Source organism: Oryx dammah, unplaced genomic scaffold (genome assembly GCF_014754425.2).
Source record: "Oryx dammah isolate SB20612 unplaced genomic scaffold, SCBI_Odam_1.1 HiC_scaffold_25, whole genome shotgun sequence".
Classification (NCBI taxonomy): Eukaryota; Metazoa; Chordata; class Mammalia; order Artiodactyla; family Bovidae; genus Oryx; species Oryx dammah.
The window spans coordinates 62,750,774-62,775,304 of record NW_024070209.1 but is presented as its reverse complement, the minus strand read 5'-3'; the positions used below and the strand labels follow the sequence as shown (position 1 = coordinate 62,775,304).

The 24,531-nt window shown below is 40.8% G+C and overlaps 1 protein-coding gene across 2 annotated transcripts in view; it reads right to left on the bottom strand.

Moving 5' to 3' along the window:
• ACTR2 (actin related protein 2) overlaps positions 1–6,077 on the bottom strand; it is a 40,513-nt gene extending 34,436 nt beyond the window's left edge. The window contains exon 1 of one of the 2 annotated variants that reach the window (XM_040224051.1): positions 4,253–6,077. In XM_040224051.1, the coding sequence (XP_040079985.1) occupies positions 4,253–4,300 (48 nt within the window). In that variant the 5' untranslated portion in view covers positions 4,301–6,077. The remainder of the gene's footprint in view (positions 1–4,252) is intronic. The other variant, XM_040224050.1, reaches the window with a different exon arrangement.
• Positions 6,078–24,531: the final 18,454 nt, after the last annotated feature.

Sequence of the window (24,531 nt, the reverse complement as noted above, 5' to 3'; positions counted from 1 at the left end):
ATGTAAACCAATGATTTAACTGAGAAATCTTAACACTAGGTGAAGGTGGGAGTAGGAGCCTGGGATGGAGCCTAAGTCAAGTCGTGTCTGTCCCATCCCCTCCATCCCCCGACCCGACCAGGCAGTCAGGAGGCTGGGGAGGTAAAATTCTTGTTCGAGCATATTTCACAGGACAACATATTTGCCAAGTGCCTAAAGTAAGAAGACAAAAATTAAGAATTCCTAAAACTATAAAAATAACTCTGAACTACTATTCCTGTGCTTCATTAAAAGATGAAGGAACTTCTCTGGAAGTCCAGTGGCTAAGACTCTGCATTCCCAATGCAGGGAGACCAGGGATCAGGGAACTAGATTCCACATGCCGCAACTAAAAATCCCATGTGCCATAACTAATCTAGTGCCACCAAATAAATACATTAACTAAAATACATATTTTTTTTAATTATTAAAAAAATGGAAAGTTGGCTTTTAGTTCAAATTAAAGATAGCAATCACTAATTAATGAAATTACTTATTCTGCTTAAGCAGTAGCTTATTGGAAGTAGATGCTGCCAGAGTAATCCAGTGCTACCATTCCTACAGGGAACTAGTGTTTGGTCAAAATGGCAATAGCTGCACTACATCACATTATTTCAGATGTCAACGCAATAGCAGTTAAAATAACAAGAATATAATTACAATGATCTATTTCTCAGTAATATATAACCAACAGACAACCTGGCATTTCCTTTCTTGCAAAAGAGCCAGTATTTTTTAAAAAATCTAAACCATAAGGTAATAATATACAAAGAAAATATTCTTTTCTAAACTACTTGTTTGGCATAACTTTAATTCCTGAAATACCTCCCCCTACTTCAATCATTTTAAGACCTCATGACTTAGTTCTCTCACTGTGTGCAATAGGGCTGTGTTTAAGAAATAGACTTTACCATATATAGTTTCCTCTTCATAGCACTGTGGTTTAAACAGGCTCCCTTACTTCCCACTGAGTCATCAAATGGTAAGAACATGAACAATATAATTTTCTTTCAAAGAAAAAAAAAAAAAGCCCATGTACATTTGCTCTAAAGGTATCTTTCTCCCCTCAAAAAACAAACTGGGATTTATAAAGCTTCATTTGGGCTTATTTAATTTGTATTTTTCCTTTATTACTTTAAATAAATGGCACTGATATAATAATTTAATTGCATAGTGATTACTCTGATCTTAGATCACCAAAATATTTATTCTGTTTATTCCAAAGCATTTTCTAGGGCTAAACCAAATCTACTTTTGATTTGGTTCTACTTCAAACACTCCTAAATCCAACATATAAATTTGTTTAAGCCTGATAAAGCAAGCTGTAATCAACTACAAACGTGAATTGTAAAAGTACAATTAAAATAAAAAAGTGTAACTATCTTAACACTACAAGCTACTCTGTGTCACTGGACCATAAAAATTATACTAGTCAAGCAGCAAGCACTCCAAAAGTCTTCACTGTTGGTAAACTAACTCAACGTTGATGAAATCACCCAAGTCTGGCAAAAGAATACACAATGTCAGGGGTCTGGGCCCAACCCTTGAAAGGCACCTAAGCCGAAGCAGATCTCCACATCTTCACCGATCTGGCCACTTTCCGCAGCTTTATGTTAGGTGGCGGTTTACACAGGCTCCATTTTAGGTTTGGATGGTTATGAGGATGAAGTGCATAAGGTATTGGAATCGGATGAGCTTTCCTCCTCTAGGAGGCCCTACAGAGGCACTGGTCAGCTTGGGAGCTGGAGAGGTTCAGGAGCAGGACCACAGCCTGGCATGTGATCATAAGAACTTATCCACCCTTAGGGCTTTCCATTTAGGGCCTGCCAGAGAGGCTTAAAAAAAAAAAAAAACTTCTCAAATGGCCTATAATTTTAAAACCTAAAATGTGTTAAGAGGCAAGTTGCTTTAGAATAACAACTATTCTCATAAATTTTTAGAAACTAAATTTTAGTATCTTCTTAATCACAGAGGAATCATTAGACCTTCAGGTACCTAAATAAAATCAAGAGGACTATGAAGTATAAGAAATACAGACTCTAAGTGGCTCCTAATTCTCTAAATTTTCAGAAATATCACAGCATTCCTGACTACGTACTACATCAGAGCTTTCTTCATGGAGTTTCTTCATGAAGTCAATCATGTCCTATAGAAAATCTGGATATTTAAAGTAATTAGAAATACAATGTCAAATATTACACAGGTTTTGTTTGAATTAACTACACTTTTCTACTTATGTCACAATAACTTATCTTTTGTCTTAAGGAACAAGATTCTTAAATTATAGATTAGACATAAGGCTAATCAAATATACAATGAGTTTTCTAACAAGCTAATGAAACAGTAACATAAAACTAATTATGGGACTTCCCTGCCAGTCCAGGGCTTCCACTATAAGGGGACGGGTTCCATCTCTGGCCAGGGAACTAAGATCCCCTACAGAGCCAAGAAAAAAAAAAGGCTTAAGAACAAGAAAAAAAAAGATTTTTAATTGCATATTATGAAAAAACATATACTACAAAAACTGGTTTCTCTGTCCTTCAAAGAGGAGGAATCCATTAAAATATAACTGACTTCAATGTAAAAAAAAAAAAAACTGGCATAGTCACACAAAAAATACATTAGTATCAACTTTTTTGAAGATTTACATTTATTTAGATGTCAATTTGAGACTACAGGGGGAAATTAGGCCAATTTTTTTTAAAAAAAGCACATTTAAACTGAGTTTTAACTGCAAAAGGAACACATTTATAATTTCATTTAAAGACAGTTTAACATTACATGGTTTGTTAAAAAATAAAGAACATTTTCCCAATAATTGAGTCATGAAGTCCTTCCCACCTGACCTCACTCTTCTCCCTAGTCTCAAGGATAACCACGATGAACATAAATTTCTCACAAATCCCTTCAAAACTTTCACATACACATATACATTTGTGGACACATAAATAACTTCAATAAAGAACATGCACATAAATGGAAGCTGCCTCTTTTTAAGTACTATGCTATTTTGTATGAACGTTGCATTAAATGATCCACTCTTCTTACTCATCCATTTTCAACTTAGTTCAGATAAAGCTAGTATAATCACTGCTTGTAAAAATTCAATCAAAGGCAGTATTATGGCGGTGAATATCAGCTCTTTTTTCCCCTCAACGATCCAGTTTCCAAAGTGTCTTGAAGTTCATACAAAATCTATTTTAATTCATATATTACATTTATGGAAGGAAGGGGATAAAGTGACAAAATACTGCAGCTTCAAAATGGTTAGAAATTGCTTTAATGCAGGGGGAAGTGATCACTACGGAACTCATACAAAATAAGTAACAGTTCTGTATTCTAATTTGCTGACTTTGCTGCCTAAAATTTTTTTTAATTGGGGGGAGGGGCGACTGAAAGAAACAACTTTCAAATAATGTCTAAATCAGTGTTTTACTCTGATTTTTACAATTATTTGCATTTTAGGATCTTAAATACTAACATTAACTGTAGTCTGCCAATAAGGAAAAAAAGGAGGAGGGTTACCCAAACTGATTAACTTCCCTAAGGTTAGTGGAATTACTACTTGGGCCTTAAAGGATCAAGATCAACCACGGAAACATACTGGTCTCTTCGGGGCTGCACCTGGGCCAAATTTCCAGCATGGAGAACAAAAAGTAAATGATGCACAGCCGATCTGGCCTTCCATTCTCTCAGAAAACAAGAAAACAAAACAACAAAAGCCTCAAGACACTGCGAAAGGACTGAGGTTCATTGCTTGACAGCAGTTCCCTTTTTTCTTTAAACCCGTTTCCTGCCTCCTGTTCCGTATCTTCAACTCTACAGGAAGAGCAAGGCCTCTTGGTCTTTTTCCTTTTTACACACCGGCGACCCTGGTGAGTGAAGCCCTTTCGCAACGCACAAGCCCAGCCTTTTACCCCTCCAGCCCTCGAGCCAAATTCCTGCGGCTAGAGCGCTGGGCCGGCCCCGGACCGGTAGCAGGTGGGAACCCCATCCATCGCCGGCCTCGCCCGCTGTCCTGACCCCGAGCTGCGGGAGTGCCCAGCTCGGGGCTACTAAGGGGTCCAGCCCGCTCGAGCCCCACACCCACGCGGGTGGAAAGCGCTGGCCAGCGCCCCTCGGCCCGGGCGGCAGAGGGCCCGGGGGTGCAGCTCCGGGCGTTTTAGGCCCGCGCGCCCCCCGCACATCCGGGCCCCGGCCTGTGGCCGCTGCAGCCTCCCTGCCGAGCGCTTACCCCGGTGCCGTTGTCGCACACTACCACCTTCCTGCCCTGGCTGTCCATCGTTCTCCCGGAAGAGAGCCGGAGCCGCAGCCGCTGCCGAACAACCTAGAGCACCCACCGTCCGTCTCGTTCCTCTTCCTCCTCCTCCCTCTTCCCGGCCCCGCCTTCTGTCTAACTTTTCTCCCCCAACCGGAAGTGACCTCCGGGTCTCACCCGCCACCTAACAAACTGCCTGCGCGGAAGAGGCGGGGACGGGAGGAAGGAGACCGAGACTGGCAGCGGTGCTCTCCAATAAGAAAAAAAGGAGCCCGAGGCCCCGCCTACGGCGCCAGCCCGGCTCCCGCGCCTGCTCCGCCTTTAGGGTCGCCGCCCTTCCGGGTTCTTCCTGTGGGCGTCTTTTTCCCGACCCTTTGGCGGGTAGTAATAGTAGCTGAGCTGGCAGGCGGTTTTCCCTGCTTTCTAAGGCTTTGCAGGAGTTCGGGGTTTTCCGGCTGCAGGCAGATGAAGGACAACGGGTCTGTGGCGAGAGGGCATTGGAATGTGACAGAGAAGCCTGCGGGCAGGGCCGAAACGAAAGACACCCTTACTAACCCCACCATTGAATGAAACTTCTAGGCCTTTTCAGCGGGCAGAGCTGGGATGGGTATAGACACATGAATTCGTGCATTTATACAGATCCCCCTGATTCCAGTCCAACCCATCTCGTCCGGGTTTGCCGTTAGTTAGGTGAGCCTCACTGCTCACCACTTCCCTTCCAGCAGCACCATATTGCTTCTTCACACCTCTGTTGTACCTGTTTGAACCCAGGCTCTCGACTTTGAAATCGGGCAACCCTACTTTCAAATACGGCCCTGCTAACGAAGACTTATGTGATCTGGGCCTACCCCCCTCTATTTACGGGGATAGCAGTCGCTCTTCCGTGGGTGGTTGTATGCTTAAAGGAAATGGCAACCCGCTCCATTATTCTTGCCTGGAAAATCCTATGGACAGAGGAGTTTGGCAGGCTATAGTCCATGGGGTCGCAAAGGGTGGGACAGGACTTAGCAACTACACAGCAAAGTAAGCAATCCATTCAGTGGACGCTATTTACTATTAATTCCATATTCTTAAACTCGAGTGTGCGTGCTCAGTCGTGTCTGACTGTGATCTCATGGACTGTGGCAGGCCAGGCCTCTCTGTTCCTTGGGCGTTTTCAGGCAAGAATACTGAAGTAGGGATCTTCCCAACCCAGGGGTGGAACCCCACTCGCGTTCATTCGCAGGTGGCGTCTCTACCGCTGAGCCTCTTGGGAAGCCCTGTTAAACTTCCGTTTCTCTCTATAGTGCTCCTGCCTTTTTTCTTTTTAATCAATCAAGAGACTTCTTATGCTCTCAGAGCCGGTTGTCACTTCTTTGAAGACTTTGCCAATAACCTCCAAGATGCTCTTTATTCTCTTTCCTGCTATTATTTTACCATGGGTGTTTGAATATTGTGCTTGTTACACTCAGAAGTATTTATTGTATGAATGACATTAATCTATTTAAAAATGCCATCATATTTGAGAGGTGAGAACTAGAACTGTGCCTTTCACTTGCTGTACATGTGTATTGACAAGAATAAAACTTGGATGATGAACCCCCAGTTCGGTATTATAATACTAGACTGCTTCTCAGTTTCACTCTGTTCTTTTATCAATAGATTTCAAACTTTATAAAGACGAAGAATGCTTTATTTAAATTTAATCTTAAATGGCAACCAAGTATATTAAAACAGATCAAAATATGGGAGTTCCCTGGTGTCTGGTGGCTAGGATTCTGTGCTTTCACTGTGGTGGCTTGGGGTTCAGTCCCCGGTCAGGGAACTGAGATGCCACAAGCCAAACAGCCAAAATTTGAGGGGGGAAAATAATCAAAACTGCCATAGTTGGAAGTTTGAGAATTTAGGATGGCTGGATCATGGAAAAAGCAAGAGAGTTCCAGAAAAACATCTATTTCTGCTTTGTTGACTATGCCAAAGCCTTTGACTGTGTGGATCACAATAAACTGGAAAATTCTGAAAGAGATGGGAATACCAGACCACCTGACCTGCCTCTTGAGAAATCTGTATGCAGGTCAGGAAGCAGCAGTTAGAACTGGACATGGAACAACAGACTGGTTCCAAATAGGAAAAGGAGTACGTCAAGGCTGTATATTGTCACCCTGCTTATTTAACTTCTATGCAGAGTACATCTATGAGAAACGCTGGACTGGAAGAAACACAAGCTGGAATCAAGATTGCCAGGAGAAATATCAATAACCTCAGATATGCAGATGACACCACCCTTATGGCAGAAAGTGAAGAGGAACTAAAAAGCCTCTTGATGAAAGTGAAAGTAGAGAGTGAAAAATTTGGCCTAAAGCTCAACATTCAGAAAACGAAGATCATGGCATCTGGTCCCATCACTTCAAGGGAAATAGATGGGGAAACAGTGTCAGACTTTATTTTTGGGGGCTCCAAAATCACTGCAGATGGTGATTGCAGCCATGAAATTAAAAGATGCTTACTCGTTAGAAGAAAAGTTATGACCAACCTAGATAGCATATTCAAAAACATAGACACTGCTTTGCCAACTAAGGTCCGTCTAGTCAAGGCTATGGTTTTTCCTGTGGTCATGTATGGATGTGAGAGTTGGACTGTGAAGAAGGCTGAATGCTGAAGAACTGATGCTTTTGAACTGTGGTGTTGAAGAAGACTCTTGAGAGTCCCTTGGACTGCAAGGAGATCCAACCAGTCCATTCTGAAGGAGATCAGCCCTGGGATTTCTTTGGAAGGAATGATGCTAAAGCTGAAAGTCCAGTACTTTGGCCACCTCATGCGAAGAGTTGACTCGTTGGAAAAAACTCTGATGCTGGGAGGGATTGGGGGCAGGAGGAGAAGGGGACGACCGAGGATGAGATGGCTGGATGGCATCACGGACTCGATGGAGGTGAGTCTGAGTGAACTCTGGGAGTTGGTGATGGGCAGGGAGGCGTGGCGTGCTTCGATTCATGGGGTCGCAAAGAGTCGGACACGACTGAGTGGCTGAACTGAACTGAACTGAAGGCTACAGGGAAATCTGTCTTCCTGCATCTGCTGTAGTCACTGAGGCACCTCAGCCTGCTGAACTTTGCAGTAGCTCATCAATTACGCATCTTACTTTCATGGCCAGGTGTGCTGCAGTCCATGGGGTCCCGAAGAGTCAGGTATGACTAAGCGGCAGAAAACCAACCACGTTTGTGGCCTGAGTGCTAGTACTGTGCAGTTTTTCTGGAAGTTTATTTAATTGGTGTCAGCAAATTGAATTCAAGCATTTCTGTGTCCTTTTACTTTTCCTCTTTATGAAATTTAATGGATTACTAATTTTTACTTTTTAAGAAGTAGCATTTGTTGTTCTAATTATAAAATCAGTACATGCAGATGTTAGAAAATATCAACCAACATCTATTTCCTACACTAATGAAAATGCAGTAAAACCCCTTGGTTATGCAAATTCAAGTATAATACTCTTGGTGATGCTCCTGTCTTCTGTACCAGCCTCATCCTGATCATTTCACTTTCCTCAAAATAATGTGACCTCACATTTTAGGTGATTGAATTGTGTGTGTGTGTATGTGTGGGTCATAGTTGTGCTGTGGTCCACAGGGTGTGTGCCCTTAGTCGGGTTTGTGCTTTGTCTTCATGTCTCATTAAATGGTGTTTTCCCCCCATAGCAGTAAGTTGAACTGGTATATCACTATGCAGTTACAGGAGAAGGCAATGGCAACCCACTCCAGTACTCTTGCCTGGAAAATCCCATGGACGGAGGAGCCTGGGTGGCTGCAGTCCATGGGGTCGCACAGAGTCGGAAACGACTGAAGTGACTTAGCAGCAGCATTGTGTGTGTGTGAAAGAAAGTTTCATTTCTAGCCTTCTGCTGAAATTTTATGTATATTACTCTGCACAGAATCTTGCTAGGCAGGTATTTCCTTTTTACATATGACAAAATGGAAGCGTTAAAAAAAATAAAGTCTCCCAAGATCTACATACAGAAATAAATATATTTATATATGCCACCAGCGAACAATCTGAAAATTAAAGAGAACAATTTTATTTACAAGAGTATAAGAAAAATCCAAATAAATATAATAAAAATAATTCAAAACCTATACACTGAAAACTACACAACATTGCTGAGAGAAATCAAGGATCCAGGTAAATAAATATGCCATTGACATAAATTGAACACTTGTTAAGATGACAGTTGTCTTCAAATTGATCTACAGATTCAATATAATCTCCATCAAAACCCCAGCAGTCCTTTCTCTTTTTAGAATTGACAAGTTTGATTCTAAACTTTATGTGGAAATGCAAAGGAACCAGAAAACCCAAAGCAGTTTTGAAAAAAGTGAATGAAGCAGACTTCCACTGCTGCTGCTGCTGCTAAGTCGCTTCAGTCATGTCCAACTCTGTGCAACCCCATAGACAACAGCCCACCAAGCTCCTCTGTCCCTGGGATTCTCCAGGCAAGAATACCGGAATGGGTTACCATTTCTCTCTCCTAGACTTCCACTATCTGATTTCAAAGCTTACTATGAAGCTACAGTAAAGAATACAGTGTGGTATTGGCACAAGGATAAATGTATAGATCAATGGAACACAAAAGACAGCCCAGAAATAAACTCTAACATTTATGGTCATTTGATTTTCAACAAATGTGCTAAAACAATTCAATGGGGAAACTAATTTTTTTTTACACCAGTAGCGCTGAGATAACTGAATATGCAGGTATGCTGCTGCTACTCACTCACTCAGTCGTGTCCAGCTCTTTGCGCCCCATGGACTGTAACCCACCAGGCTCCTCTGTCCATGGGATTTCCAGGCAAGAATACCAGAGTGCACTGCATTTCTGACTCCAGGGGATCCTGCAGACCCAGGGCTCAAACCGACGTTTCTTGCATCTCCTGCATTGGCAGGTGGATTCTTTACACCTGGAAACCCCAAATTTCCGTGTGTAGTGGGAAAAGAACTTTGATCCTTACCTCACACAATACATAAAAAATTAATTCAAACGAATCTTACGCCAAAATGTAAAAGAGCTAAAACTACATAATTTCTGGAAGAAAACAGGAGAAAAAAAAATTATTTATTTTGGCTGTGCTGGGTCTTAGTTGTGGCTCCTGGGATCTTTGTTACAACATGCATGCGCTATCTAGTTCCCTAACCAGGGATCAAATGCAGGCCCGCTACATTGGGAGGACTTCCCCAGGGAAGTCCAAGGGGAAAAATCTTTTGATGTTGAGTTAAAAATGACCTAGATATGACACCAAAATCATGATCTATAAAAGAAACAGTGATATACTTAGTAGAAATGTAACACTTTTAAGTCATGTATTAAAAGAAAAAGACTAGCCACAGACTAGAAGAAAATATATGCAAATCACATAGCCAACAAAGTACTTGTATCCAGAATAAATTAAGAACACTTAGGGACTTCCCTGGTGGCTCAATAATAAAGAATCTGCCTGCCAATGCAGCAGACATGGGTTTGATCCCCGATTAGAGATGATCCCACATGCTGAGGACCAACTAATCCCATGTGCCACAACTATTGGGCCTGTGCTCTAGAGCCCCAGAGATGCAACTGCTAAGCCCACATGCTGCAACTATGGAAGCCTGAGTGCCTAGAGCTCGTGCTCCACAGAGAAGCCACCTCAATGAGAAGCCCAGGCACCACAACCCAACTAGAGAGTAGCCCCCACTCTCCACAGAAAAACCCATGCAGAGAAAAGAGAAAAACCCATGCAGCAATGAAGATTCAGCACAGCCAAAAATAAATTAAAAAAAATTTTTTTAATACTTATAACAATAAGAAGATACATTATCTAATCAAAAAGTGGACAAAAGATTTGAGTAGACATTTCACTAATGGAGATATACATGTGAAAAGATGCTCAATGTCATTAGTCATTAGGGAAATGATTATGAGATACCACTTTATACTCACTAGAATGTCTATACTCAAAAGGAGAAAAGAACACCTATTGGCAAAGATTTGGAGAAACTGGTACCCTCAAACATCACTGGTAGGAATGTACAATGGTGCAGCCACTTTGGAAAGCAGTTGGCAGTTTTTCAAAAAGTTAGACATAAAGTCACTATACCTAGCAATTCCACTCCTAGATACTATTCCCAAGAGAAATGAAAAATTATATTCACAGACTTGTACACCAGTGTTTGTAGTGGCATTACTCATAATAGGTGAACAGTAGAAACAATTCAAATGTTATTTGAATTGAATTGAATATTGAATTTGTGAATGAGTAAACTAAGTGGTATATCCATACAACAGAATAGTGTTTTGGCAGTTGAAAGGAAACTACATGCTACAACATGGATGAAACTTAAAAATATACCAGTTACAAAATACTTTGTGTTGTATGATTCTGTTTATATAAAATGTCTAGAAAAAGCAGATGTGTAAATATAGGAAGCATATCAGGGTTCGCTCAGGCTGAGCGCAGGTTTGGCTGAATAGAGGCAGGAGAGAACTTTATGGGGTGATGGAAATTGGTGGTAGTTAGTCAATGGTATAATTCATGAAAATCATGAAACTGTACATTTGAGAGTTGTACATTATACCTTGTAAATTCCACAGAGTTGTTTTTAATAATTGTTACCTCCCCAAATTCACCAAACTGTATCAGAACCAGGAATAGTTCCAGGTGTGACTGACCCCAAAGTTTCATTCATTCAGGATTTAGGGGAACTTTGGAATTGCCATGAAAACCTGAACCTCTAGTTGGCATCTCAGTTGGAGATGACTTTCCTAGCATTTCACTTGGATCTTATTTAGCATCTATGCTTAAATGGAAGTGAGTCAGTATGTTTTTGTGGTTATAGAGTAATACAATAACTGTTAAAATACGCTCCTACTCATTGATGTGTATCCTACTTGAGTTGAGAAGGAAAATACTGTCTCCTAGTAATTAAAGTAAAATAATAAAACTGATTATTTTCTCTCCAGAATTTATGGATAAGAATGATTTCCTTGGATTACCTTAAAAATGTAGTGATTTATATCTGCAGTTTCTAATTTAATAAGCACAAAATCACCTTGGGAATGTTTTGAGTAACACTTTAATTCATTCCAAAGGTGTCCTCTCATTTAGGAAACTGATAGTGTTACCACGTCTATTATATCTTATTCTGTATCTGAGAACTCAGGAAGAGGACACCCATATCATTTATTTGGTTTATATGTCTCTTAAGATTATTTTGGTCTATACTACTTCCCCATCTCCTTTCTATACTGTATTTTGGGTGAATAAACTGGACCATTTTGTCTTCTAGATTTTCCAACATTCTATATTTGGCTGGCATGTAGTATTGTTTTTCTTGTTCTATTAGCCTCCATATCTTTTGTAAACTGGTAGTTAGATCTAGAAGCATGATTAGATTAAGATTCAGTTATTTTGGCAAAAGTATTTCATAGGCAGTAGTATGTACTTCCTCTTGTATCACATTTGAAGACATATGTCTGGGTGTCCCATATTTAGTGATGTTAAGAATATTGACTGGATTTTGGGGGTCCCAAATGACCTATTACAGAATTTCCCCAGGAACTTGTCACTTAAGCAGATGGGAGTTTAAGCAGCCATCAGTGATTGTTGCCAGAATGGACCAAAAAACAACGAAGTACAGTTTGCCTGACCCACAATTTCTCATTTTCTAAGCTAAGAGGTTTTTACCTAATTAGCCACTGCATTCGCTTTCAAGTTAAACAGCTATAGTTTTGAAACTAGACTACTTAAGTGTTTCTTTAAATCAAAAAAACAAACCTCATAGACATTATGAAAGTGAAAGTGTTAGTCACTCAGTTGTGCCTGACTCTTTGTGACCCCATGGGCTGCAGCCTACCAGGCTCCTCTGTCCATGGGATTTTCCAGGCAAGAATTCTGGAGTGGGTTGCCAGTTCCTTCTCCAGGGGATCTTCCCCACCCAGGGATCAATCCTGGGTCTCCCACATTGCAGGCAGAATGTTTACCAACTGAGCCATCAGGGAAGCTTCTCATAGGCATTATGTGTATATGACTTACAGTTTTACTTGACGTTTTATTTATTTTTTAATTTTTTTAGCATTCTTTCTTTCTTTTGGCCAAGCCCCGTGTGATATGGGATCCTAAATCTCCCACCAGGGATCAAACCCGTGGCCCCTGCACTGGAAGTCCATTTAATAGATTATTATTCAGCCGAAAAAAACAGGGTAGTACTGCTACATGCTACAATATGGGTGAACTTTGAAAACATTACACTAAAAAAAAGCAACCAGAAACAAAAAGTCACATATTGTGTGATTCCACTGATATGAAATATCCAAAATAGGCACATCTTTACACACAGAAGATGGATTGTCGAAGCTTAGTGTCTTGTGGGAGAGAAGTAGAGAAATGGGGAGTGAGTGCTAATGGGTATGGGGTTTCTTTCTGAGATAATGAAATGTTCTAATATTGCTTGTGGTGATGGTTATACAACTTGACTCTTACAGTGTTTTTTTCTAATTTCATTGAGATATGCTGTGCTGCTTAGTCGCTCAGTCGTGTCTGACTCTTTGTGACCCCATGGACTGTAGCCCATCAGGCTCCTCTGTTCATGGGGATTCTCCAGGCAAGAATACTGGAGTGGGTTACCATGCCCTCCTGCAGGGGATCTTCCCAACCCAGAGACTGAACCTGTGTCTCCTGCATTGCAGGTGGATTCTTTACCATCTGAGCCACCAGGGAAGCCCAAGAACACTGAAGTGGGTAGCCTAACCCTTCTCCAGGTGATCTTCCTGACCCAGAAATCAAACCAGGGTTTCCTACATTGCAGGCAAATTCTTTACCAGCTGAGCTACCAGGGAAGCCCTCATTGAGGTATAATTGCCTATAATACAGTATAGTATTATATACTTGAAATAAATGAATTGTATGGTACATGTGTATCTCAATAAATGTTTGTGAGGGTTTTTTTAACTTTCAGGATAAAAATTAAAGCAGTTCACTGAGGGGCAGACTGTCCTACTGTTATTCATGGTGGACTAAAACTTGAACCCATCCATTCTCTCAGTCTTCCTTCCAATCCAAAGGCTATTCTTTCTATCAAATATTCTAATTCTGTCATTGAGCAAACTCCAGGCCCTAAATGGTGAGTCTTGCATCGCCAATTAAAGCTGAGATTTCTGGCATAAATAAAATAATGAATGAATGGATGGATGGATGAATAAATGTTCCTATTCTTCCTAAGTTCAGTTCAGTTTACTCGCTCAGTCGTGTCCGACTCTTTGCGACCCCATGAATCGCAGCACGCCAGGCCTCCCTGTCCATCACCAACTCCTGGAGTTCACTCAGACTCATGTCCGTAGAGTCCGTGATGCCATCCAGCCATCTCATCCTCTGTCGTCCCCTTCTCCTCCTGCCCCCAATCCCTGCCAGCATCAAAGTCTTTTCCAATGAGTCAACTCTTCGCATGAGGTGGCCAAAGTACTGGAGTTTCAGCCTCAGCATCATTCCTTCCAAAGAAATCCCAGGGTTGATCTCCTTCAGAATGGACTGGCTGGATCTCCTTGCAGTCCAAGGGACTCTCAAGAGTCTTCTCCAACACCACAGTTCAAAAGCATCAATTCTTCAGTGCTCAGCTTTCTTCACAGTCCAACTCTACATGACCAGTGGAAAAACAATAGCCTAAGTTAGGGAGAGGATATTCTAACATATTAAGACTGAGGAAGTTAGCCGTGGGGGCCATTTTAGTGGCAGGATTGTATAGAAGTTAAGGTCTAAAGATCCAGCATCATAAAGACTTGGATTTAAAACCTGGTCCCCCTGCTTCCAGGCTCTCTCCTTGAGCAAACCACTCAATCTCTTGAATGCATTTTCTCACCTGGTCCTCATATCACTCTTGATATATAGGTATCGTTAGTCCCATTTTTACAAATGAGAAAACTAAAGTTCAGTAAATTAACTAGTCGAGTTCACTTTTCTTTAAATGGTAAAGCTGCTGTTCAAACTTTTCTCTGCTTACATTGAAAGTTATGCCAGCCACTTACTGTTGATTCTTATATGCTTCTATCTCCACGTTTAATTCTGTCGATGAGGCTTGCTAAATGACAGGTACACAATGACTCTTTTGTTGTATAGGTTTTATTACAAGTTGTATAATAGATCTATACTATAATAAAATACATATCACATATAGAACACATATAAAAGTAAGCATACATATATGATAAAAACTTCTGTTTATACAGTGTAGTACAAAATAATATATAATTTTAATGACAATTATTAGAAGTTTCTTAGAGATATTGTTGATACTCTGTACCACTGAAAGAGGCAATATGAAGTCTATCAATCCAGATAGTTTTAAAAGAGCACAGAACTTAAAGACACATACAATGATACTATATATTTTCTATATGTCCTTACTTAGATAATGTATGTAAAAAGGATAAACCAATATCCTCTTGGGAGAATATAAGATCTGAAAGGGACCAAAAAGGACTTACTCCAAGTAAAATATTCTAGTTTTTTTTTTTTTTTTACAGAGGATGTTTTCATGTATTCCCCATGAAATTAAAAATTAATGTTTAAATAAATGTGTAGACTTTAAAATAAATTCTAAATTCTACTGAGCTATAATACACAGTTAGAAAAGGACACAGGACTTCCCTGGTGGTCCAATGGTTAGGACTTAGTGCTTCCACTCCAGTGGGCTCAAGTTCCATCTCTGGTTCAGCCGAAAAAAAAAGGAAAAGTTAACAAATGGTACTTTTCTGGCTCAATACTATTACTAAGTAAACACAGCTACATAACCACATCAAGGTCAGGAATTACACTATCTCAGGAACCCCAGAAAATGCCCCTACACTTCCTCTGCCCCACTTCTCCACTCCAAAGGAAAACATTACTAAGCTTTGATAGATTAATTTTGCCTGTTTGCGGGGGTGGGGGGGTTGTTCTTCTGGTGGCTCAGTGGTAAAGAATCTGCCTGCCTATGCAGGAAACACAAGAGACCCAGTTTCGATCCCTGAGTTGGGAAAATCCCCTGGAGGAAGAAATGACAACCCGCTCCATATTCTTGCCCGGAAAATTCCACAGAGGAGCCTGACAGACTACAGTCCATAGGGTCGCAAAAGAGTCGGCCACGACTGAGCACACAGCACACACCTATTTTTGACTTTGTGTAAATGGAATCATTACACTGTATATTCTTTTGCCTTGTTTCTTTTGCTCAGCATTATGTTTGTGAGGGTCATTCATTCACGTAGTTGCTTGAGGTTGTCATTGCTCTCAGAATTAAACTATTAATAGATGACTTTTTAAAAAGGTTCCAGTACCACTAAAAAGTTTTTTAAATAACCAAGTAGGATTGAATTTCTCTGTTCACATGATTTACGGGGAAAAGAGTGCCTGACATTAGTATCCAACATCAAAATGTAAGCTCCCAAACTCCAAATGATCCATCATTACGGACTGACAGAAAACTCTCAGAAATGGCAAAAAGTTTCAATTCCAGAATCATTTGAATTATCCACATAAAATGTATTAAATCTGACTAAATTCAAAATTTACATATCTTGAACCTAAATATTTTAATATATATTCTGTTACCTCCATACTGTGATTAAAATCTTATGTTAATAATTTGCTAGTGAAAAGAGAAGAAACACAAAGCTTGTGGAGGCAGTGATAGATTTAAATTTCTAATGAAGGATGAAAAAGGAACAGGTTCCGTGGCCAAATCCCCTAACAGCAGCCTGTAGAACAGCATTAGCTTTAGTCACAAGCTGCTCGGGCCTTGAAGCTTAACAAACAAGTCTGAAATAAAAAATAAGTGACTTTATGGAAATAAAAATAGGACTTACTAAGACAAAGCTCGAGTTCTGCCTCTTCTGTTGACCTGGAGGCCTAAGGGCTGTTGCTTCTACCCTCCTGGGATCTCATCTTATCTGAATTCTGGTCTTTATGAGTCCAGCTGAGGTCTTTACCTACAACCTTCAGAAGAAGCCATGAGCCCTGACTCATCCGGGCTCATCCCCTGACTCATGTGCTAGTCCTGGCTTTTAGAGAAGGTGTAGATAGAAAGAGGAAAGAGCAGGGAGGTAACTCTTTCTGCCACGGCTAAAGCAACATCGTGGTCTAACCCAGTGGTTCCCAACCTTCCCAGCACATGGAGCCCATGGAGCACACTTTGTTGCTTAAATTTTGGCTACTGCTCTGAGCTGTTGCCAGACAAAGTACATCCTCTATGTGTTCAGTTTGGTGACTGTCTTACACATGTTCCAATAACTTTTGTGGCACACCCTCAAATAATCAGTGTCACTATTATACAAACTAACAATATTGCTGGTTTTTGGAAGAACATTGGAAACACCCTTCAGATGCTCATGATTACCTTCAAACTTGTTACCACACCCTTCTTTTGCTGCTTGCTGGCTTTCTCTAGTTGCAGCGAGTGGGGATTACTCCCTAGTTGCAGTTTGCAGGCTTCTCATTGTGATGGCTAGTCTTGCTGTGGAGCAAGGCTTTACAGCTCTGGGGCTTCAGTAGTCGAGCGCTGGCTCAGTAGTTGTGCACACAGGCCTAGTTGCTCTGAGGTATGTGGACTCTTCCCCAACCAGGGATCCAACCTGTATCCTCTGCATTGGCAGGTGGATTCTTAACTACTAGACCAGCAGGGAAGTCCCACCCTCTTCTTTTAAAGATGAATAGACAGAGGTGCAGAGAAGTTAAATGGATATAGTTATATCATGGAATAATGAATCTAATGGAAAGCATCCTGAACCATGAATGAAAATATCTGGGCTCTTGTCTTCACTTAGAAGGTTTAATTTTGTGATCCTGATCAGACTTTTCAAAATTTTCTCATTTTATAGAGTTCAATTTGTTTTTTGCCCCCAATAAATGTACTACTCTGTTAATTTATAGAAGGCATTATTAGTAGTAGCTTTTACAAATCACAGTTATAATAGTGAAATTCATCTTCCCTTTTGTTTTTTCATTGAGTGAGCATTAAGATGATCAGATAAGCTCATGTCATTTACTTGTTCCTTATTCTCCTTCCCATGTTTCTTTTTTGTCCTTTATTATCAGAATAAGATTCATCATGTTCACCCCACAACCTTTATTAACATTTCTAGAAGTGTGATCACTCTATGTGCGTTCAGGTAAACATAGATAATTGGCACAAGATAAGTGCAAATTATGCTTTAATCGAATTTACACTGTAACGAGAAATTCAATATGTTGGCACCTGGAAGAATGTTGGCATTGATGATAGATCAGACATCAAAAATGGCAGAGAAACCAAGTGTGCTAAAGTGGACTAACTTGTCTTGGAGACCTCTGACTTAATTTTCATGATATGGCACCTTCATTTATCACACAGTACAGAGAGCTTGAGTTTCTTTTGAAGATCTGTGTGAGATTTCATCTTGGAACATAAAGTTGCCACAGAGAAACAGACCTGTTCAAACCTGTTTCGGCATTCTTAAGACTTGATCATTGCTCTGTGGTTAAGACTTTGGTACAAGGATGCTTTCCTGTGTTGATTTGGTCTAACAATGACACTGATGTAGAAAAAGGCTTTATTAAGCATTATAGATATTTTTGTAAATTTCGAGGACCTCAAGGAAAAGAGTTTACTAGGGATTTGTGAGTGTCAACTTTGTACAACCCCAAAGCATAACCTATTACTCAGTTAGGAAGCACTGAATGAAATCACTAAGCATGTTACAGCATGATACTTTTTCTGAAAATGAACACTAGTCCATTTATTGGAAGTTGAGAGGAATAGAAGGTCTAAATACATTAAACACTAAAAATTTCATTCTTTGTAAGAACAGTAGCTTACTACTATTTATTGAGCAGCTCTTTTCTACCATACACTATACTTAGCCTTTTTAATACATTATCTAATTTAACTAAATCTTCATAACAGTCTTATGAGATAGGTAATATAATCACCTATTTCACAGTCAGGAGAAGTGAGACTATCTTTATGGGATTAAATTCTAAAAAAGCATAGATGGGACTTCCTTGACTGTCCGGTGTTAAGACTCCACACTTCCACTGCAGGAGGTATGGTTTCAGTTCTCTGGCTGGCGGACTAAGATTCCCCATGCTGCATGGTGTGGCTAAAAAAAATTAACTAATTAAAAATAAAAAGGAAAAAGAGTGATTATATGTGAATGTATAACTGATTCACTGTTATAACTGATAACAGAGACTAACACAACACTGTAAATCAACTACACTCCACTAAAAATTAATAAAAATAAAATGCTTACTTTAGAGTTAAAAAGAGAGAGAAGTGAGATTAAAGGGGGTTAAAATCAACTATTTAAAGTTTCATACTTGATAGGAACATCAGGATTCAAACCCAAGTCTGATTTGAAGTCTGAGTTTTTTCCATGATGAAATACTGCTGACACTTTTTATTTTATGGTTTTAGTTAATAATTAACTACACAAACAATATATGAATTCATTCTTTCTTTTAAAACATAAGGCACTACAGATACACTTTAAGTCCCACTTAAGACAAAGGTCTGGATAGTCAAAGCTGTGTTTTTTCCAGTAGTCATGTATGGATGTGAGTGTTTGACCATAAAGAATGCTGAGCACAGAAGAATCGATTCTTTTGAACTGTGCTGCTGGTGAAGACTCTTGAGAGTCCCTCAGACAACAAGGAGATCAAACTAGTCAGTCCTGAAAGAAAACAACCCTGAATATTCATTGGAAGGACTAATGCTAAAGCTGAAGCTCCAATACTTTGGCTACTTGATGCGAAGAGCTGACTCGCTGGAAAAGACCCTGATGCTGGGAAAGACTGAGGGCAGGAGGAGAAGGGGACGACAGAGGATAAGATAGTTGGATGGCACCAGTGACTCAATGGTCATGAATTTGAGCAAACTCCAGGAGATAGTGAAGGACAGGGAAGCTTGGCGTGCTGCAGTCCATGGGGTCACAGAGTCGGACACAACTGAGTGACTGAACAATGAAGAACAGCAATTGTGATTTGTAGAAACATATATTTGGAGCTCCTAAAGCCTTCGGAATTTCCTGTGCTGGCAGTGACAGATTGATATCTAAAGAATCTAGAATTAGTTGACTCATGTAACTGAAGGTGTAGGGGTGAACTTTAAGCATAATGTGACAGGAACTCAAATAATGACATTGGGACTCAACTTCTCTTTTCCCATCTTTTGGTTACATTTCTACTGCGCTGGCTTTATATCAGGCAAGCTTTTACCTTGAGGTGATAGGACAGTGTCAACAGATCTCCATCCTATATTATTCTGGATTCAGAGTCAGTTGAAAAGAAGTCCTTTCCCATGACTCATTGTGAAGGCAAATTTGGCCAAATTACCTCCTCTAATCAATCACTGTGACCAGGGAATGAAATTACAACACTTGGCTGGTCCTGATCACATGCTAAACTCTTGATGGAGGGAAGGTATCCATTTGCTGCACATGGACTTAAAACAGGAAGAATTTCTGACAGGGTACCAGAATGAGGTTACCAAAAGAAGGGGAAATAGGTCTATATTGGACAACCAAAAAGTCACAGGAGGCCTCTGCAGTATAATAAAATTATTTGTATCAGTTAGGACTTTTGCTGACACAGTGCTGAAGTAAAATCACAGATTTGTCTGTGATAGGGCAATCAAACTAAGACAGAAAGAAAAAAATAAATAACATGCCCCTTTTGTGGTTGGCTTTTCCCAACATATAGTTTGAATCTGCATTTTACATTAACCAGACCACCTCAAAACAGAAGGATGTAATCAACCTTTAAGAAAAACGGTCTCTTTCCTCTGACACAAGCATTATAATTTTAAGGTTAAATTTTCTTTTTTATCTCATTCAGGGGTCACATTGACCAAAGGCTTGCTCTGTACCTATTCAGTTCAGTTCAGTTGCTCAGTCGTGTCCGACTCTTTGCGACCCCATGAATCACAGCACGCCAGGCCTCCCTGTCCATCACCAACTCCTGGAGTTCACTCAGACTCACATCCATCGAGTCCGTGATGCCATCCAGCCATCTCATCCTCTGTCGTCCACTTCTCCTCCTGCCCTCAATCCCTCCCAGCATCAGAGTCTTTTCCAATGAGTCAACTCTTCGCATGAGGTGGCCAAAGTACTGGAGTTTCAACATCAGCATCATTCCTTCCAAAGAAATCCCAGGGCTGATCTCCTTCAGAATGGACTGGTTGGATCTCCTTGCAGTCCAAGGGACTCTCAAGAGTCTTCTTCAACACCACAGTTCAAAAGCATCAATTCTTCGGTGCTCAGCCTTCTTCACAGTCCAATTCTCACATCCATACATGACTACTGGAAAAACCATAGCCTTGACTAGACGGACCTTTGTTGGCAAAGTAATGTCTCTGCTTTTGAATATACTATCTAGGTTGGTCATAACTTTTCTTCCAATGAGTAAGCATCTTTTAATTTCATGGCTGCAGTCACCATCTCCAGTTATTTTGGAGCCCAAAAAACAAAGTCAGCCACTGTTTCCACTGTTTCCCCATCTATTTCCCATGAAGTGATGGAACCAGATGCCATGATCTTCATTTTCTGAATGTTGAGCTTTAAGCCAACTTTTTCATTCTCCTCTTTCACTTTCTTCAAGAGGCTTTTTAGCTCCTCTTCACTTTCTGCCATAAGGGTGGTGTCATCTGCATATCTGAGGTTATTGATATTTCTCCCAGCAATCTTGATTCCAGCTTGTGCTTCTTCCAGCCGAGTGTTTCTCATGATGTACTCTGCATATAAGTTAAATAAGCAGGGTGACAATATACAGCCTTGATGTACTCCTTTTCCTATTTGGAACCAGTCTGTTGTTCCATGTGCAGTTCTAACTGTTGCTTCCTGACCTGCATACAGATTTCTCAAGAGCCAGGTCAGGTGGTCTGGTATTCCCATCTCTTTCAGAATTTTCCACAGTTTATTGTGATCCACACAGTCAAAGGCTTTGGCATAGTCAATAAAGCAGAAATAGATGTTTTTCTGGAACTCTCTTGCTTTTTCCATGATCCAGCGGATGTTGGCAATTTGATCTCTGGTTCCTCTGCCTTTTCTAAAACCAGCTTGAACATCTGGAAGTTCATGGTTCACGTATTGCTGAAGCCTGGCTTGGAGAATTTTGAGTATTACTTTACTAGCGTGTGAGATGAGTGCAATTGTGTGGTAGTTTGAGCATTCTTTGGCATTGCCTTTCTTTGGGATTGGAATGAAAACTGACCTTTTCCAGTCCTGTGGCCACTGCTGAGTTTTCCAAATGTGCTGGCATATTGAGTGCAGCACTTTCACGGCATCATCTTTCAGGATTTGAAATAGCTCAACTGGAATTCCATCACCTCCACAAGCTTTGTTCGTAGTAATGCTTTCTAAGGCCCACTTGACTTCACATTGCAGGATGTCTGGCTCTAGATGAGTGATCACACCATCGTGATTATCCGGGTTGTGAAGATCTTTTTTGTACAGTTCTTCTGTGTATTCTTGCCACCTCTTCTTAATATCTTCTGCTTCTGTTAGGTCCATACCATTTCTGTCCTTTATCGAGCCCATCTTTGCATGAAATATTCCCTTGGTATCTGATTTTCTTGAAGAGATCTCTAGTCTTTCCCATTCTGTTGTTTTCCTCTATTTCTTTGCATTGATCACTGAAGAAGGCTTTCTTATCTCTCCTTGCTATTCTTTGGAACTCTGCATTCAGATGCTTATATCTTTCCTTTTTTTCCTTTGCTTTTTGCTTCTCTTCTTTTCACAGCTATTTGTAAGGCCTCCCCAGACAGCCATTTTGCTTTTTTGCATTTCTTTTCCATGGGGATGTTCTTGATCCCTGTCTCCTGTACAATGTCACGAACCTCATTCCATAGTTCATCAGGCACTCTATCTATCAGATCTAGGCCCTTAAATCTATTTCTCACTTCCACTGTATAATCATAAGGGATTTGATTTAGGTCATACCTGAATGGTCTAGTGGTTTTCCCTACTTTCTTCAATTTAAGTCTGAATTTGGCAATAAGGAGTTCATGATCTGAGCCATAGTCAGCTCATGGTCTTGTTTTTGTTGACTGTATACAGCTTCTCCATCTTTGGCTGCAAAGAATATAATCAACCTGATTTCGGTGTTGACCATCTGGTGATGTCCATGTGTAGAGTCTTCTCTTGTGTTGTTGGAAGAGGGTGTTTGCTATGACCAGTGCATTTTCTTGGCAAAACTCTATTAGTCTTTGCCCTGCTTCATTCCATATTCCAAGGCCAAATTTGCCTGTTACTCCAGGTGTTTCTTGACTTCCTACTTTTGCATTCCAGTCCCCTATAAAGAAAAGGATATCTTTTTTGGGGTGTTAGTTCTAAAAGGTAGGTCTTCATAGAACCATTCAACTTCAGTTTCTTCAGCGTTACTGGTTGGGGCATAGACTTGGATTACCATGATATTGAATGGTTTGCCTTGGAGATGAACAGAGATCATTCTGTCGTTTTTGAGATTGCATCCAAGTACTGCATTTTGGACTCTTTTGTTGACCATGATGGCTACTCCACTTTTTCTGAGGGATTCCTGCCCACAGTAGTAGATATAATGGTCATCTGAGTTAAATTCACCCATTCCAGTCCATTTTAGTTTGCTGATTCCTAGAATGTTCACGTTCACTCTTTCCATCTCTTGTTTGACCACTTCCAATTTGCCTTGATTCATGGACCTGACATTCCAGGTTCCTATGCAACATTGCTCTTTACAGCATCGGACCTTGCTTCTATCACCAGTCACATCCACAGCTGGGTATTGTTTTTGCTTTGGCTCCATCCCTTCAGTTTTTCTGGAGTTATTTCTCCACTGATCTCCAGTAGCATATTGGGCACCTACTGGCCTGTGGAGTTCCTCTTTCAGAATCTTATCATTTTGCCTTTTCATACTGTTCATAGGGTTCTCAAGGCAAGAATGCTGAAGTGGTTTGCCATTCCCTTCTCCAGTGGATCACATTCTGTCAGACCTCTCCACCATGACCCGCCCATCTTGGGTTGCCTTGCAGGCATGGATTAGTTTCGTTGAGTTAGACAAGGCTGTGGTCCTAGTGTGATTAGATTGACTAGTTTTCTGTGAGTATGGTTTCAGTGTATCTGCCCTCTGATGCCCTCTTACAACACCTACCATCTTGGGTTTCTCTTACCTTGGGCGTGGGGTATCTCTTCACAGCTGCTCCAGCAAAGCGCAGCCACTGCTCCTTACCTTGGATGAGGGGTATCTCCTCACCGCCGCCCTTCCTGACCTTCAACGTGGGATGGCTCCTCTAGGCCCTACTGCGCCCGCGCAGGCACCGCTCCTTGGACCTGAGGTTGCTCCGCCCGGCCACTGCCCCTGGCCTCAGACGCCGGGTAGCTCCTCTCGGCCGCGCTCAGTGCTCTGGTCGCAGCCGCCTGTACCTGTACAGCCGACCAAAACATTTTTTAATGAACTTTATGTATAATGTCAATATGTTGCATAAATTCTTTGTCTCAAAAATGTATAAAACTGCGTATTTAATTGCTGACCAGTGACCAGTTCTCAGAGCTCCCGAGAATCTGTTTCGAGTTAGAAGTCTCATTTTAGTGCGAATAAAATTCTGTCTCTTTTTTTCTTCTTAGCTTGATTGTTATTCGATTTTCCACAAACACTGGTAACAAAAGCAATCTAACTTAAATTGTCTTTTTAAAAATAAAGGAATTTATTGGCTTCTGTTTAAAAATGTACCCTGGACTTGTTTTAATCAGGTATGCTAAGACATAGCCACATGGAAATGATTGTCATAAAAGAAGTTTATACTCATAGTTCCTTAGAAACAGGAGGGCCAGCCTATCACACAGGGCCGTTGGGGAAGAACCAGGGCTGGTCAGGGGGCAGAGAGGATCAAGGCAGGAGAATGTGGCTCAGAGCCTTTAAAAGGGTTTTGATAGGAAAGAATGGGTGAAATAGGGTAGGTACCTGAGTCAGTTTAGAATTATAGAGTTTGATTCACTGAAGTAGGTTCTGGGCTCTGGGATGGTCTCTAGCTGGTCCTGGCCCTGGATTGATTTAGGGCAGGTGGAATACTGGTTTCATGCATGAGAGTTTGATAAAGAAAATAGTTGGAGAGGTTGGTTCTGGCTTCTTTGGTTTGCATGTCAAAGCCATACTCTGGGTATGGGAGAGGGGAGGGGATCATTTGCTATCTGTAAGAATTAGCTAGCCCTGGGAAGGAGAGTCTCTCCAAGATCAAGGCCCCAAATGCCAGAGCATCAGGAATACAAAAAATAA